Source organism: Ischnura elegans, chromosome 10 (genome assembly GCF_921293095.1).
Source record: "Ischnura elegans chromosome 10, ioIscEleg1.1, whole genome shotgun sequence".
Classification (NCBI taxonomy): domain Eukaryota; kingdom Metazoa; phylum Arthropoda; class Insecta; order Odonata; family Coenagrionidae; genus Ischnura; species Ischnura elegans.
This window is the reverse complement of record NC_060255.1, coordinates 34,804,968-34,818,466: the sequence shown is the minus strand read 5'-3', so window position 1 is coordinate 34,818,466 and position 13,499 is coordinate 34,804,968. Positions and strand designations below refer to the sequence as shown.

At 36.8% G+C, this 13,499-nt stretch overlaps 1 protein-coding gene across 1 annotated transcript in view; it reads left to right on the top strand.

Moving 5' to 3' along the window:
- LOC124166851 (neurotrimin-like) overlaps window positions 1-13,499 on the top strand; it is a 495,488-nt gene that overhangs the window by 448,203 nt on the left and 33,786 nt on the right. Inside the window, exon 9 of the mRNA XM_046544557.1 lies at window positions 5,658-5,738. Coding sequence (XP_046400513.1) covers window positions 5,658-5,738 — 81 coding nt within the window. The remainder of the gene's footprint in view (window positions 1-5,657; window positions 5,739-13,499) is intronic.

The following is a 13,499-nucleotide window of genomic DNA, read 5'->3' as shown; positions in this document are numbered from 1 at the left end:
ATCAGGTACAAATGATCTCTCTATTGCAAGTATTTGGTCAAACGACTGGGGAATACCATTATCTAAAATGAACGACTGGGAAAAGGTTTGTAAAAATTTTGCATTATCTAAGATTTGATGAGAAATCTAATCGATTCCAGCAGCTCAAAACTGTCAAGTGTAGGATAGATTCACAGATAATTACATTCCTTGTTACAAACCTGGTCCATACATCACGGTTGTTGAACAAATTCTCCCCAGTAAAATCAGGTGTATTTTACTCAGTACATTCCATCTAAGCCGGACAAATACGGCCATGAATATTGGCTAGCTGTTCACAATGATAGCAAATATCTTGCAAATACCTTCCCTAATGATGGAAAAGATTATTCACTTCATGCAGATTGCCGTATTATTAGTACTGTAACTAATGCAAACGTTTCTGAAAAAGGGTGAAATGTAACCGTAGATAATTACATTACCTCAGTCAAACTCGCCGAACAGCGAAAAAGCTAGGGTACTAGCATTATGGGAAAGGTAAATAATTCGAATAGAATTATCAAAAGAAATGAAATCACATTATTACCACAAGAACATATACTCAGCGATGGCCTATCCACTCGTTGTAAAATACTTCCGACTTAGCAGGTATCTATGGATAGTGTACAATGAGACTACCTAAAACATTTCGCGCAAGACGCTTTTGAAAAAGCTCGATACAGAGTTGGCTGATACTCATATTAGATCTCGACAAAAGCGAAGCGTGTCCAATGCTGCATATTCCTCTGACGGGATTCTGCAAAAAAATATTTCCAGGCAATACCAAAGTGCAGAAAGAATCGCTCAGTTTGGAATTGTATGACCTGCCAAAAGTATTTCTGTGGGCGACTGTGGACAATGAACGACAATGCTTGAACTGTAAAGCACCTTAGCCAAATGCGTGACTTATCAAATGCAGTTTTTTTGCTGTATTTAATTATCTTCCCAACTTCCATGTAGCCTAGGTAATATTTTTGATCATTCAAACATGATGATAAAATGTGTTGAAATGTCTATGTTTGCTGTTTTATCCAATTACTGTGTGAAAATCCTATTAAAACAACATAACATGTAGGAAAAAAGAATTTCAAAGCAATACCGTCGAAACTCGCATTTTAAAAAAATATGATTTTTTTGTTTAAATAACGTCTGAAATAATGCAATAATAAACAATAATGATAAACTAAAGCAATGTATGATTAAAAACATAGGTAAACTGGAAAAATAAACAATTATAAGGTAGGAGTCAAAATGACTCCATTTGGTAGTTCTAGGAGGGGTGTCAAGTCCGGTATTCCTAGTGTTAAACCATAGCAGAGGCGGTTAACGGAGGTAAGATATTCTCACGCTGCCAATTGTGCTAACACCTGTTCTTTGGCCGAAATTGTCTACGTACAGACGAAGTTTTTTGGCTGACAATAACACGGGTCATACTTCACCTGAACAACCCATTACGACATGGTTTTGTGCAAACTGTTTCCGGTTGCGTATGCATTCGCGAAAAAAGAGAAGCGTGAAAAGTGGTTCAGGAAATCTCCTAAGGACTTCTGAAGAAAATGTTTTGATGCTGGGACCAATACATTTCCAAAGTAATGCATATCCAGCATGCATGTTAGAAGTAATCAAAACATTTACAGGTACTCCTTTTTGAATCCTACTCGAGAACGAGTAGCATTACACGTCTCCCTGCCCACAATTGGGGTGACTAACATTGTATTTCGTAGGCACTTTTTTTGTAAGTCAATTTTTTATGGGGTTCTCTTTGAAAAATATTTGGATTTTGCTATTTTTATCATTTGATTAAGGCATGTAATAAAAGTTGAATTTTTCGATTAAATTTTCCCATAAGAAGAATTTTTTTATCAGATTAAAACTGATAGTTTGCGATGAGAGTATAATAACAGCTAATTGCACGTATGCAAATACGGCAAAATTGAATGAAGAAGTGTTGCTGTGAATATTTTACCTAGGAAAAATAGGACCAAATGTGGATAATTTCTTAATATTCAAATCGTAAAAATCACTGGGCAAGGCATTGTTACTGATCAGCGGGAGAGTAGTCATGCACCTGATGATGAATATACGAGTAGTGTCTTATTGTTGGCTAAAATAATGCAAAATTACTCTAGCGCTTGATCTATTGATATCTTCGACTGCATTAACCCTTAATACATTGAAATGCATGCTCTTAGTAGTAAGATTTTCTCAGGACTTCATCCAGTTCTTTATATACACGACGAAGACTCCACCGCATTGCTGACTGTGGTAGGTGTGACACTGAATAAATATCATGAAAAATATAAGTTTCCCTTTTTCTCGACACTATGCATATTACATTTTTCCATGTGTGAATGGCGCAATAAAGGTCTGTACAGTTTTCAAAGAGAACCTAAAGACCTGGAGGACCTTGAGAATGGCAAATATGTTGCATGAAAATTCGAGATATGGACCCTACAAGCCACTTCTGGTAACCGGGTGGAAAATCAAATCACAAAGTGCCGTAGCAATGTCGCACCTCGACCAAGAATGACAGCCAGGAAGGGTCGATTTTGAATGTGAAATATGAAATTAAATTAGAATTCTTGGGTCAAAGTGATTTAATTTATCCTGACCCCAATTAGGATAAATTCCCAACTCACCATCAACTTAACCCTATGAGTGTCAACCGATTTTTTAGGTACTATGCCAAAAGTGCCGTGACATTTTTGCTGATTTTGCGGTAGGTTAGGGAAAAAAAAATTGGCCAAAAAAAAAAACAAGTAAAGTTATATGTTCAAAAACTTTAGGCAATCTTTATTATATGTGGTTTCACCTTTTTATTATACTATTTGACGAATTTTTGGTAATATGAGTTAATTTTTATAATTTGAAGAAAATAGTTAATGTTAAATTAAAATGAATATTGACAATTGTATGTTTAGTTAATTATCAGCATCTAAGAGTGACATTGCATGAGGAGTGCGATAGCGCGCCTGGCACTTTTTGCGCGAGATAGGAGGATCGCGATAGCGCCCCTAGGGTTAAAATAGGGATAAAAAGAAAAACAAATTCAACAATATCAATACCACAAAATATCTGCAGTATATACAATAATGTGACTATTTTACACTGCAGTAAAGATAGTTATTCGCGGTCAAGATGTATAAAATTAATGTTGAGCATAGAAAGAATATAAAATGTATGGCCTCGCGCCGCCACTATCACAAATTAAAATGTTATTTGAGGCATTGGCGAGATATTGTTCTTTTAATTATTTTCTTTTTTTAATAGAACTACGCATTCCTTACTTCAGAAATTGTGATTGCATCTCGAGGTATTATTTTTTCAGCAATGCTCTTTTTTGTACTTGGAGTGAATTCTCGCTAAGACTCATTTATTTATGTCCTGAATACAACTCCTACTATTGATAATCAGATAACTCCTGATGATTTCTACCAGCGCTTTCATATTCTTTATTTATTTATAGTTGTCCGTGGGCTATTCAATCTCGCACAGGAGATTAACAGAGATAACATATTCTCACGTAACCACGTGTTCTAACACCTGTTCCTCGGCCAAAATTGTCTATGTGGGTACATACGAGATTTTTTTATTTAATGTGCCAAAATGTACATATATTATATTACCTTTTGATTAGAAGAGTGCACCTAATCTTACTTCATTAAAAATAAATAAAATTAGCTATTTTAGCATAAAAATTTAAAAAATCAAAAATAAGTATTTATTTTTTACAAATATACCTACTTTGTTAAAGAAATAATTTTAAATGTGGGGGTATGTAGTTTTCCCGATTTATTTTTCCGAATAGAATATGGTCATTTAATTTTAGCCTAATCAGATGTCAGCCTTATAATTTGCCTTAGGTTTACCACAAAAATGTCAATTTTGTATTCTTCATAATACTTCTCTAATTATTTTTTTAGAGCAAAAAATATTAATAATACAACTAGCACGAATATAAGTAGCCATGAATCATTAGGACTTAATATATGTACAATTCGTCAGAAGATATACCATTACGCATGCTAGAAGCAATTCCTGTCACGATCCATGCGGAGGAGGATATTCCATAGCTAACCTCTCATCGAATTGACTTAATCCTCTTTGATAACTAAATAATTATTTAGAATAAAAACTTAAACTGTAACTAGATATTTAAGAAAGGCTGAAGAGGAAAGAAAAATATTTCTAACAATAGATAAAGCCCTCGTACCGCTCGATAGGGGCTCCAGTGGAGGTAGATGGGGTAGGTAATCTAAGTAGCCACACTAGAGTTAACTATCCAGCTGGTTGGAACGGAAGGAGAGATATGCAAGGTCAACAATACCTTAAGGGGTCAACAATGCAGGGAGGAGGAGTAGAATGCCTACACGGCAAGGGGCAGAAAGTGGGAAGATACCGATAAATAAGTGGAAAGAGGGGAGTTTGCGAAGAAATTTACTTTTCTAGGGCAAGGGCTCACAAGCCACGTGACTCGAAACGATTCCGCCTTTAAAAATGCGAGAGAAGATATAAGGAATGAAAACTGACATCAGAGTAAACAGTATAAATTATGTGAGAGATGCAATAATCTCGGTCGCATAGCGGTTATAAAATCTCCTCCTACGACCACAATATTCACTTATTTACGTTTAAGACACCTTCTACGGCAATTATAGTAAAAATATAGTCACAATTGTGCAAGTGAAAACTTATTTTTCCTTCTCAACTACATGCCCTTCCTAAAAACACAGAAAGTATAGACATCATAAAAGATTAGCACGTTAGTAATTAGCTTTCTGCAAGCGAAATATCTATCTTATATAAACCGTTTAAAGCCATATTAATCCCATATTTAAGTTTCTAGAGTTCAGTATGTCCTCAGAAAACATTGCACCAACGTCAACTCTGACGGGTAAAAAAATTGATTACAACTCTTACTCGATATTTCAATTTTCATACAATTGAAATCATAGGATTTTTAATTATACTTATCATTAATTATATGACTTTTATAACTAACTAACATAATATGACTAATAATTATAAATAAAAAGCTTTAATATAATAATTATATAATTATCAATTACATTATTAATTAATTGATTGAAATCACATTTTATAAGCACGAAACGCACATTGATATCATTTAAGCCTATAAAAAATTGACGCAGAAGACCTGAATATGAATTAGGTGTTAATGACAGTATTCACCAACATTACCAATATTAAACTTAATATTATAAATCAGGTTTATTAAAATTGTTCACGAATAACGAAAATTGAAACCACTTCATTTAATATTTATAGTGGAAAAAAAGGGTAACCAAGTATGTACCTACAACCCCCAAACATTGTCAATATATACGTATTAAATATTTATCTTCGTAAAGTAAGTACATTTGGGAAAAAATATTGCGATGAAAAGTAATATTGAAACTATATCATGTATCATAAATCCATCGAGATTGATTGCACATTTTCATTTCAAAAGTGATGGTGTTTAGAGTCTATAATAATGTCACACTTACGAAACTTGCCTGGATTAATTTTAGTTTCCTGGAACAACAGGGCTTTGTCCAGAGGCGTTTTTTTTATTTGTGTTACAGGTATGAAATATCCTCAATATTATTAAAATGAAATTCTTGTGCTTATTTCAGAAATACCAGCTCCTCCTACAACGACGACGACCACGGCAGCACCGACCTCCTCAGCTTCAATGAGCACACACAAAAAGAAAGGTAGGCAAATATCCTTCGTCTTAGAAAACTGAACTATTACACAGCAAATTAAATACTTCGTTTTTCATCAGCAAAATCATCGCAAAAATTCATGTCCTGGAGGAGGAGCTTTGATGCTTGGGATTCTCATCCGAATCCGATGATGCTTGAAAAATAACACTCCTTGGAAACAACTCCATTACGTTATCTTTATTTTGGCTAAGTATGCTACACGAGCTAGGTAAATTGAATATGCGGACACTATAACTCAAAAAGTATTTAAAATTGATAAAACTTCTTCACCTTAAGAAATTCCGCCTTCGGTTGAGGAATAGATTTGCATCCGTTGTTATTAACTTTAATATGAGGGCTGTCGAGAAAAAAGAACATATGTTTTGAAATAAAAAATAAGCAAATGAAAATAATAATTTTATCATATACATTTTGGTTAAACTCTTTGGCTATTTATATCCATAATCGCCATTTAAATTAAGGCATTTATCATAGCGTGGTACAAGCTTTCCAATACCCACTAATCAGATATCTGCCGCCAGTGAGTTCAGACACTGGTTTATTTATTTTATTTTATTTATTTATTTTATTTATTTTATTCTCAAACCACCGGATACAGCTCTTACTGGCCATTTTACACCGGGGTGTTTAACAAATGTAACAAGTAAACGTACACAAACGACCATGCCCTGGACCGGGGAAACCTACCCAGGCGGGACTCGAACCCGCGACCTCTTGTTTGGCAGGCGAGAACGTTACCCCGCCGCCACCGAGGCCGGCAATAGGTATATCGCCATGCCGTTCAGCGTCAGAGTCAAATCCATAGAGTTTATATTACAGTATTAGTTAACATTATTTATGGACAAGTCGTTGCGTAGCGAGCCACTTCAAATCCAGTACCAAAAAGAGGGTAGTTTCCTTCATCAAAGAAAACGAAAGGCATTGATTGCGATTAGTTACCCACCATTAGTGTATTCATAATATATAAATTATTTGGTTTTAGAAATCCGACTTATTACAAAAGTTACTGGTCAATTTTAACCTCATTTGAAAAAGGCCAGATTGGTTCCCATGTGATGCCACCCCACGTGATTTCACAGGGACCCAGATTCTATTCGAGTAGTTAGGAGTTTTACACCGTCTGAAGGCCGTTTTACACGGGGCACGTACTTGCACAATCTGACGTGTGTACGAAGGCGCAGTCAAAATTGCGTCAGGTAAAGCGGTGAATTGCTAGAATATATCCGAGAATGCGTGGACGTGAGATGGCAAAATAGCCCCTGTTCTAATTTCGTTCAAGCATTCGCGCAATTCCACGCCATTTTAGAAATAAATGCAGTTCTAACCTGCGCAACTCCGTGCCTCGTGTAAAACAACCTTGAGATTACCAATGCATGCATGTGGCACAGAGCTCAGGGAAATATCTCTATTAATCACCTATTAAAATTACCTATGGTCAGAAAGTTTCCTTCGTTTGATAGGGTATTAATACTCCTTATTTAAACCAAGCGCTACCTGCTAGCAGCCTGCATCGTAGCGACGTTCATATCTTCGCACCAAGGTGCCAAACACGTCGGCAGCTGGAACCAAATTGACGTCACACGGGCTTTTCCCAGCATTCATACTTGGCCGTCATTTTTTCGCGCGCTTGAAAATATTCACTTTTCATTTAATCACGAAAAATAGATATCATCATTTAAAAATCTAAAATAGTTAAATACGTACGCCAGGAGTAATAATCTTTCGATTTCGGCAATTATAGAAATAGGAAACCACCCTGTTGCCATTTTAGCCTGTTCTTCAATGTATAACATTTCAAATAATGGCATTCCCTATTTATTTAAATGCAAGTTGAAAATATGTCGATGGTTATTACTAAAATGCCGTCTTTCTGTTATCATTTGATTTTATTTTATATTAGGCTACTGGTCTGTTTTTCTAAATACGTACAATGCCCCCTACCATTGCTTTCTGAATCTTCCCTCCACTAGTCTACAGATACCACGATAACCCGAGTTATCTAATCGCTAACAACCATTCATCTCATCAGTTTTATTCACTTAATTTTATTTTCTTTATTTAAGAAGACATAATTACCTCAGATATAACTTTTTTCAATATTCCTGTTTATAATAAGATTATTCCATGGAATGACAAGGTTATTGAAGGATTTTTTTCTCAAAAAAGGGGAATTTAAATTTTAAAAAAACAGCTATTTTCTCGCGTCTAAACTGCTCTCACATTAGACTCGTAGGAATCTAAAAATTCGAAATGTGTAACAAAATATGGATGTAATTAAAAATTATGTGCCACTTTCATGCTCTTATAGTTATCCAATCAACGAAGAAAATGGTATTTACCTTGCTAAACGAGGATATTTCCACCATGTGAAACCAGCCAAAGTTGAAATCTACGGTGACTGGACGATGGAATAGAGCGATATCACCAACTCTCCACGACCCTTTCTGTGAAACGGAAAAAGAATGTTGACATTATATCACCGATAAATAAAAATAATGAAGTACGCCAAAATGTGAAAAAGATCTTATCCTTTTACTTCCCAAACTCCATCACAGTCGGTAGGGGGAAAATCATAAACCAGCCAATTACACAAAAGCCGCCAAAGCATTTCATACGGAGAATTTATGATAAATAAATTCATCTGGAACCACTTGACCCGCATACGGATTTTAAAAATAATACGATAAACGAGTGCATCGAGGAGCCTTTTTTTATTCGTTCGCCACCATCCAGCCTTTGTTATTTCCCTCCGCCTCGACTCCGCGTCCTCTTGAGCATTCTTCCGCAAGCCCTCCTTCCCATTTTCACCACTCCTCATCTCGCGGCGTGCTACTCAGTCTTTCCTTCATCACTACTATTCGTCGTTCTCACTCGACACCCTCCTCCTTCATCGTGCTTTTCAACTAGAAGTGGACTTTTCGATTCATTCGGCTGATTCGATTCATATGAGTTGGATCATCACGATGAATCGTTCTTTCAAATCGTTCAAAATCACCTTGCGCGCTGTGCGCGTGATATTACGCCACGAGAAATCTTTCGATTTTTCCACGGGCGTAATATTACGTCATCCGTTTTTCAAATAATCGTAGTTTACCACACCACAGCAATGTGTTGTTAACCTCTAAATAAACAAATGAAAAAAATCCAAATTCATTCTATAAAATGATACCAAGCACTTATTTCTCGCATCAAATGTCGTTTGTTAAGAAAAAAAACAAAGAAGTATTGAACATGACTAGAACTGGGGTAGAGATCTAGAGTACTAAGGTCAGCATGGTAAGTGTTCACTTTGTAAACCTAATTAAAACAATGAAGGATGCCAGTGGCGTATCTAAATATTCATAAATCTATCTCTTAAAATACCTCTTATCGTTACTGTGGCGGTAATTATGCTTTAATTATCATCGCGTTAGGTCCTTAATCCTCAGCATCGGGCATTAGTATGGGCCAACTTTATTTCCATGTGATTTTCTCAAATTTGTCCGGAGAGGATAGCCTTAAGGAGATTAAACAATTACTGTGCCTCCATTCAAAACGTAACCTCGGTAACGAGAGGCGATTGCTCCTAATTCGTCAAATTCAGTTTGGCGATTTCTGTCCTGGTTTGCCTCGGAGCTCGGATATGAAGGAGGGCCTAACAAAACCGACAGCCAGGGCCTTTTTGCCCTATGTTTCTACGATATCGAGAAAAATTTCTAGGGTTTTGAGGAGGTATAACATCGAAACCATCCATCGACCTATGTAATGTTTAGGAGACCGCCTCGTTCGTGCAAAAGATCCGATTGGCCTTATGACTGCAGAATGATCGAAAATGCAGATCAAAACAAAAACTACGAACTAAATGGCACTGCATGCTTCTATGGAGCACCATCTGTGGCAACATCTATCTTCTTATGTTGTGGCGTTCTTTGAATCGAGCGCGTGGTGGTACAGCCACCGGAACCGATTGATCTTGGTTTTCTTAGGGTGGGCTTTCCAATATCTCCAATTCAATTCTCTGCTTGCCAGAAGATTAAATATACCAGGTGACAGATGTGAGTACATGGGATGTGTATGGTCTTTGCGGTTTCCCTCGGGTATTTCCTTTTATCAATTTCCTCGTTCGACGACCTCCGCGAGAAGTGATGGCGACTGGCAGAAGCGTAACTCTGGAAAAGTGCTGAACGGTGTATTTCTCGTGCTATTTAGCCTTATGGTTGGAGAAAAACATTGGCTACTTCATCTTCAGAACCCGCGTCACTAATGAGCATTCTCCGGGAGATGAGAGATAATTGATAATTTTCTTTAACTTTCACAAATCCGAAGAATGATGAATGCTTATTTCTCCACTCATCCGTAAAATTAATTCCTTTGCGTAAAAAAATCATTAAGCACATTTGGGAATAATTTGCAAAGAAAGCTATTTTATATAAATTTATTGCTTAAGCCACAAAGTAAGTGTTCCTTCAACTATGCGCGATTAAATCATGGATAATGATCTCAAATTTTAAATTTACCTTAAGTACCTCTTTTGCATGTATTTTTGCAAAAAAATAAAATGATGTAATCAAACTAAGTCAAAAGTTCTGTAAAATGTGCGAATTTTGTCCTTTAATGTAATCTCGATCAGTTTTTTCACATGGTGTTTCATCACATTTATATTTATCTTTCATCCTTTCGAAAGAAATATCGATATGCGTGCTAAGTTAGATATGATCCCCGCAGGAAGACCCAATTTTGACATCCTTATCCGAAACCTAGGACGCAAACCAGTTTCCATACTCTAGTCTTCACGAAATGCTCGTTTTTTTCGGAAGTTTTTTAGGATCCTGATGACCTCGGTAGGCCTGCTAAAGCCAGAGTATGAACGGCATGCATTCACACTACAAGGACAAATGGACCAGTGCCACGGTATCTTGGATCCTCTAGACTGGGTAAGCATCGTGAACCCTAAGCCAGGTGAAGCTAGAAGCTGGAGGGCTTGATTGGCAGATAGTGGGAGGAGGCACTGCGCCGCGCAAGTTGCCGAATTTTCCGATTGAAACTCCATCTAGACCTCATCAGGGAAACTATTCCTTGTTACGATTTTCTAATGCCAGTGAAGGCTTGGGTTATTCCTTTATCTGTCGTTAAATCGATGGCGAATCACTGTATGTAAATAGGTGAAGCTGATTTTAAAGTTAATATCAATTATATTTCTGAGAGAAAAATCTAAAATTATTAATAATCTAATTGCTTAGATTTTTAATGAATCGTCTAGAACATTAATGCAGAATTTTTCCTGAAATACTCTTCTTTATATTTTACCATACTTAAAATTCTCCTTATCATTATTGCGATGGTAATTGTGTTTTGGCTATCGTCGAATTAATTAAGTCCAGAATCCTTAGTGCTGGGTATTACTACGGACCATCTTCTTTTCCGCGTGGTTCAATTTCCCTTTATGTAACGATTCATCATGAATCCCATAATTGATAAAACCAAAAACTGGACAAAAAGATAGAGGACCATTATCCAGCCATTACACTGTAAGTACAAAACCTCCGAACTCAGGAAAGCTAGATGACTGCTAGCAATGGGTTCGCCAGGCCACAGATTAAAGGGAACCACATTTATAAATATCATTGCAACTGTTATTGATGTGATCAAATTATAAGTGGGCCATTTTAAGACCTTCTTCTGCATAACGGCGCATAGTAGTTAGTGCCCTTACAAAAAAGACGAAAAATGCGGGTTTTTTTCATTACGCCAGAGGAGCTTTCTATGATCATGCATGTCTATGAACCAAGTGATATACATATAAGAGCCATTTTAATCATCATGAATCATTCAAAACGAATAAAATGATCCAATTCTTGCGGTTCTTCAAAATGAATCGTTCAAAATATTTCATGTCCATTAACCATGTGGTATATTAGAACCTTTTGAAGCAGCACGGACCATTGAAAAGGAATAACATATTCCCATTCATTCGGCTCATCAAAATGAGTCGTTCAAAACGAACGATTCACTCGTGAGAGAGATAGCTCTATTTTTCTCCACCAGCCGTTGCTCGTTGTTCCTACTCTAACCCGTCCGCACCCCTTTAACGTGCTTTTCAACCCTCAACACCCCTCACTGATTCCGAAACGCATTTCCTCCCACTCTCTTCCCGAATCGCGTTTTCTTCCTTTTTCCCGTCTTCTTCCACGAGCACGCCGCTTCCAAATCCCCTTCCCACTCCCCCCTCCTTCCAAAAATAAAAGAAAAACCCTTCCCCCCTCTAACCCCTTTCCCTGCGACGCGACACTTCAGTTCAGTCCTTCGCGCCGGTTCCATCCAACCCTTTACACTCCCCCTGCGTCCCTTCTCACGCGACGAGTGAATCCAATCACCATAATTGATCTGAGGAAGTCGACGATGTCACTCTCTCTCTCTCTCTGCAACTCACACACATTCCCTTTACCTCCTCCTACGCTAACCTTTCCTTGCCTAGCACTTGCCTCTCTTCCACCACGCTATTCCTACACTTGAGCAGGCATTGAGGTTCCATCGAGCAACTAAATGAACGTTTTCTCAGTTTTTTAGTTAAAAGTAACCAAATAATAGCACTCATTGGACTAACTTGCTAATTAGGATTTCCAAGTGGTATTTTTTTGTTTAAATTGCATTTAAAATTATCCGAATTCCCTATTGCTCCTCTCAAATGTAACCTGGGCTATCGCAAAATGCATTAGAGTGCAGTGAAGAAAAAATGCACACAGACAATCTTTCCTTAAATATCGTGACTTGTAAATAGGCCCAATGCCGAATCTACAGTCTCGTATAATCAGCCTTGTATTCAGTAAATGCATATCAACTTCAGGATCTCCACTACACATTGGTATATAACCCTAAGAAATGTCTGCACGTTCAATAATATACGTAGGTTCGTTACGTTTTGTAGCTTCGTGAGTAATTACGTAGTCACTAATTGTACGGACAATTATGGTTGATTAAATTTTTGCATTAGTGGTAGCAAATGATTGTACATTTTGGGGGAGAAATCAGTCCACAAGTAAGCCAATACCTGTAAGATGTTTCCCGGAATAATTAATAATAATAACCGGTGGTGCAAGGGAGGAAAACTCACGATTGCTAAATAGTCTTGAGGTAAATATAATTAGGCTTTGCTTCCTACATCGAAACTAATAAAATATCGCCTAGTTTCACTGCGCTGTTAATTCATCACGGTTACTGAACAGCGAAAGCGTAAATATTCACGATCAATTGCGGTTATGCTGAGCATATAGTAGGCGAGTGTTTTATTTAATTTTTAAAACGTGTTTCAAAATAACTATATGGCTGCCATATTGTTAAAAAGTGTCGTTATTGTAGCATTATCAGCTTTGATGATAATGCTACAATAAATAATGATAAAAATAAATCATTTAAAACGTTAGCCAGGCAAATAAGTCAATAATTTCGACCAAAACTTCGAGAATTTTACAAAATAAATACAAAAATTTTTATGTATCAAGAGCAGAACTTGTATGGATGGCGAGGAAAATAAGATTTTTCTCTGATATTATGCCAATGTTGCAATTTCCTTATTATGTCATACACGCGGTAGGATATCGTGTCCAAGATCTGGTCCCCAGAGGTCAGCTTCCGAGCTTACCATGAAGATCAACATACACGTGGGTGTCCATTCCCCTTTTCTCAGATAAGGCTTAGCTTCCAACGATTTCAAAATAATTTAATATCGCTTAGTTTTACTACGCAGTAAAATCGTCATTTGGTGTTTACATT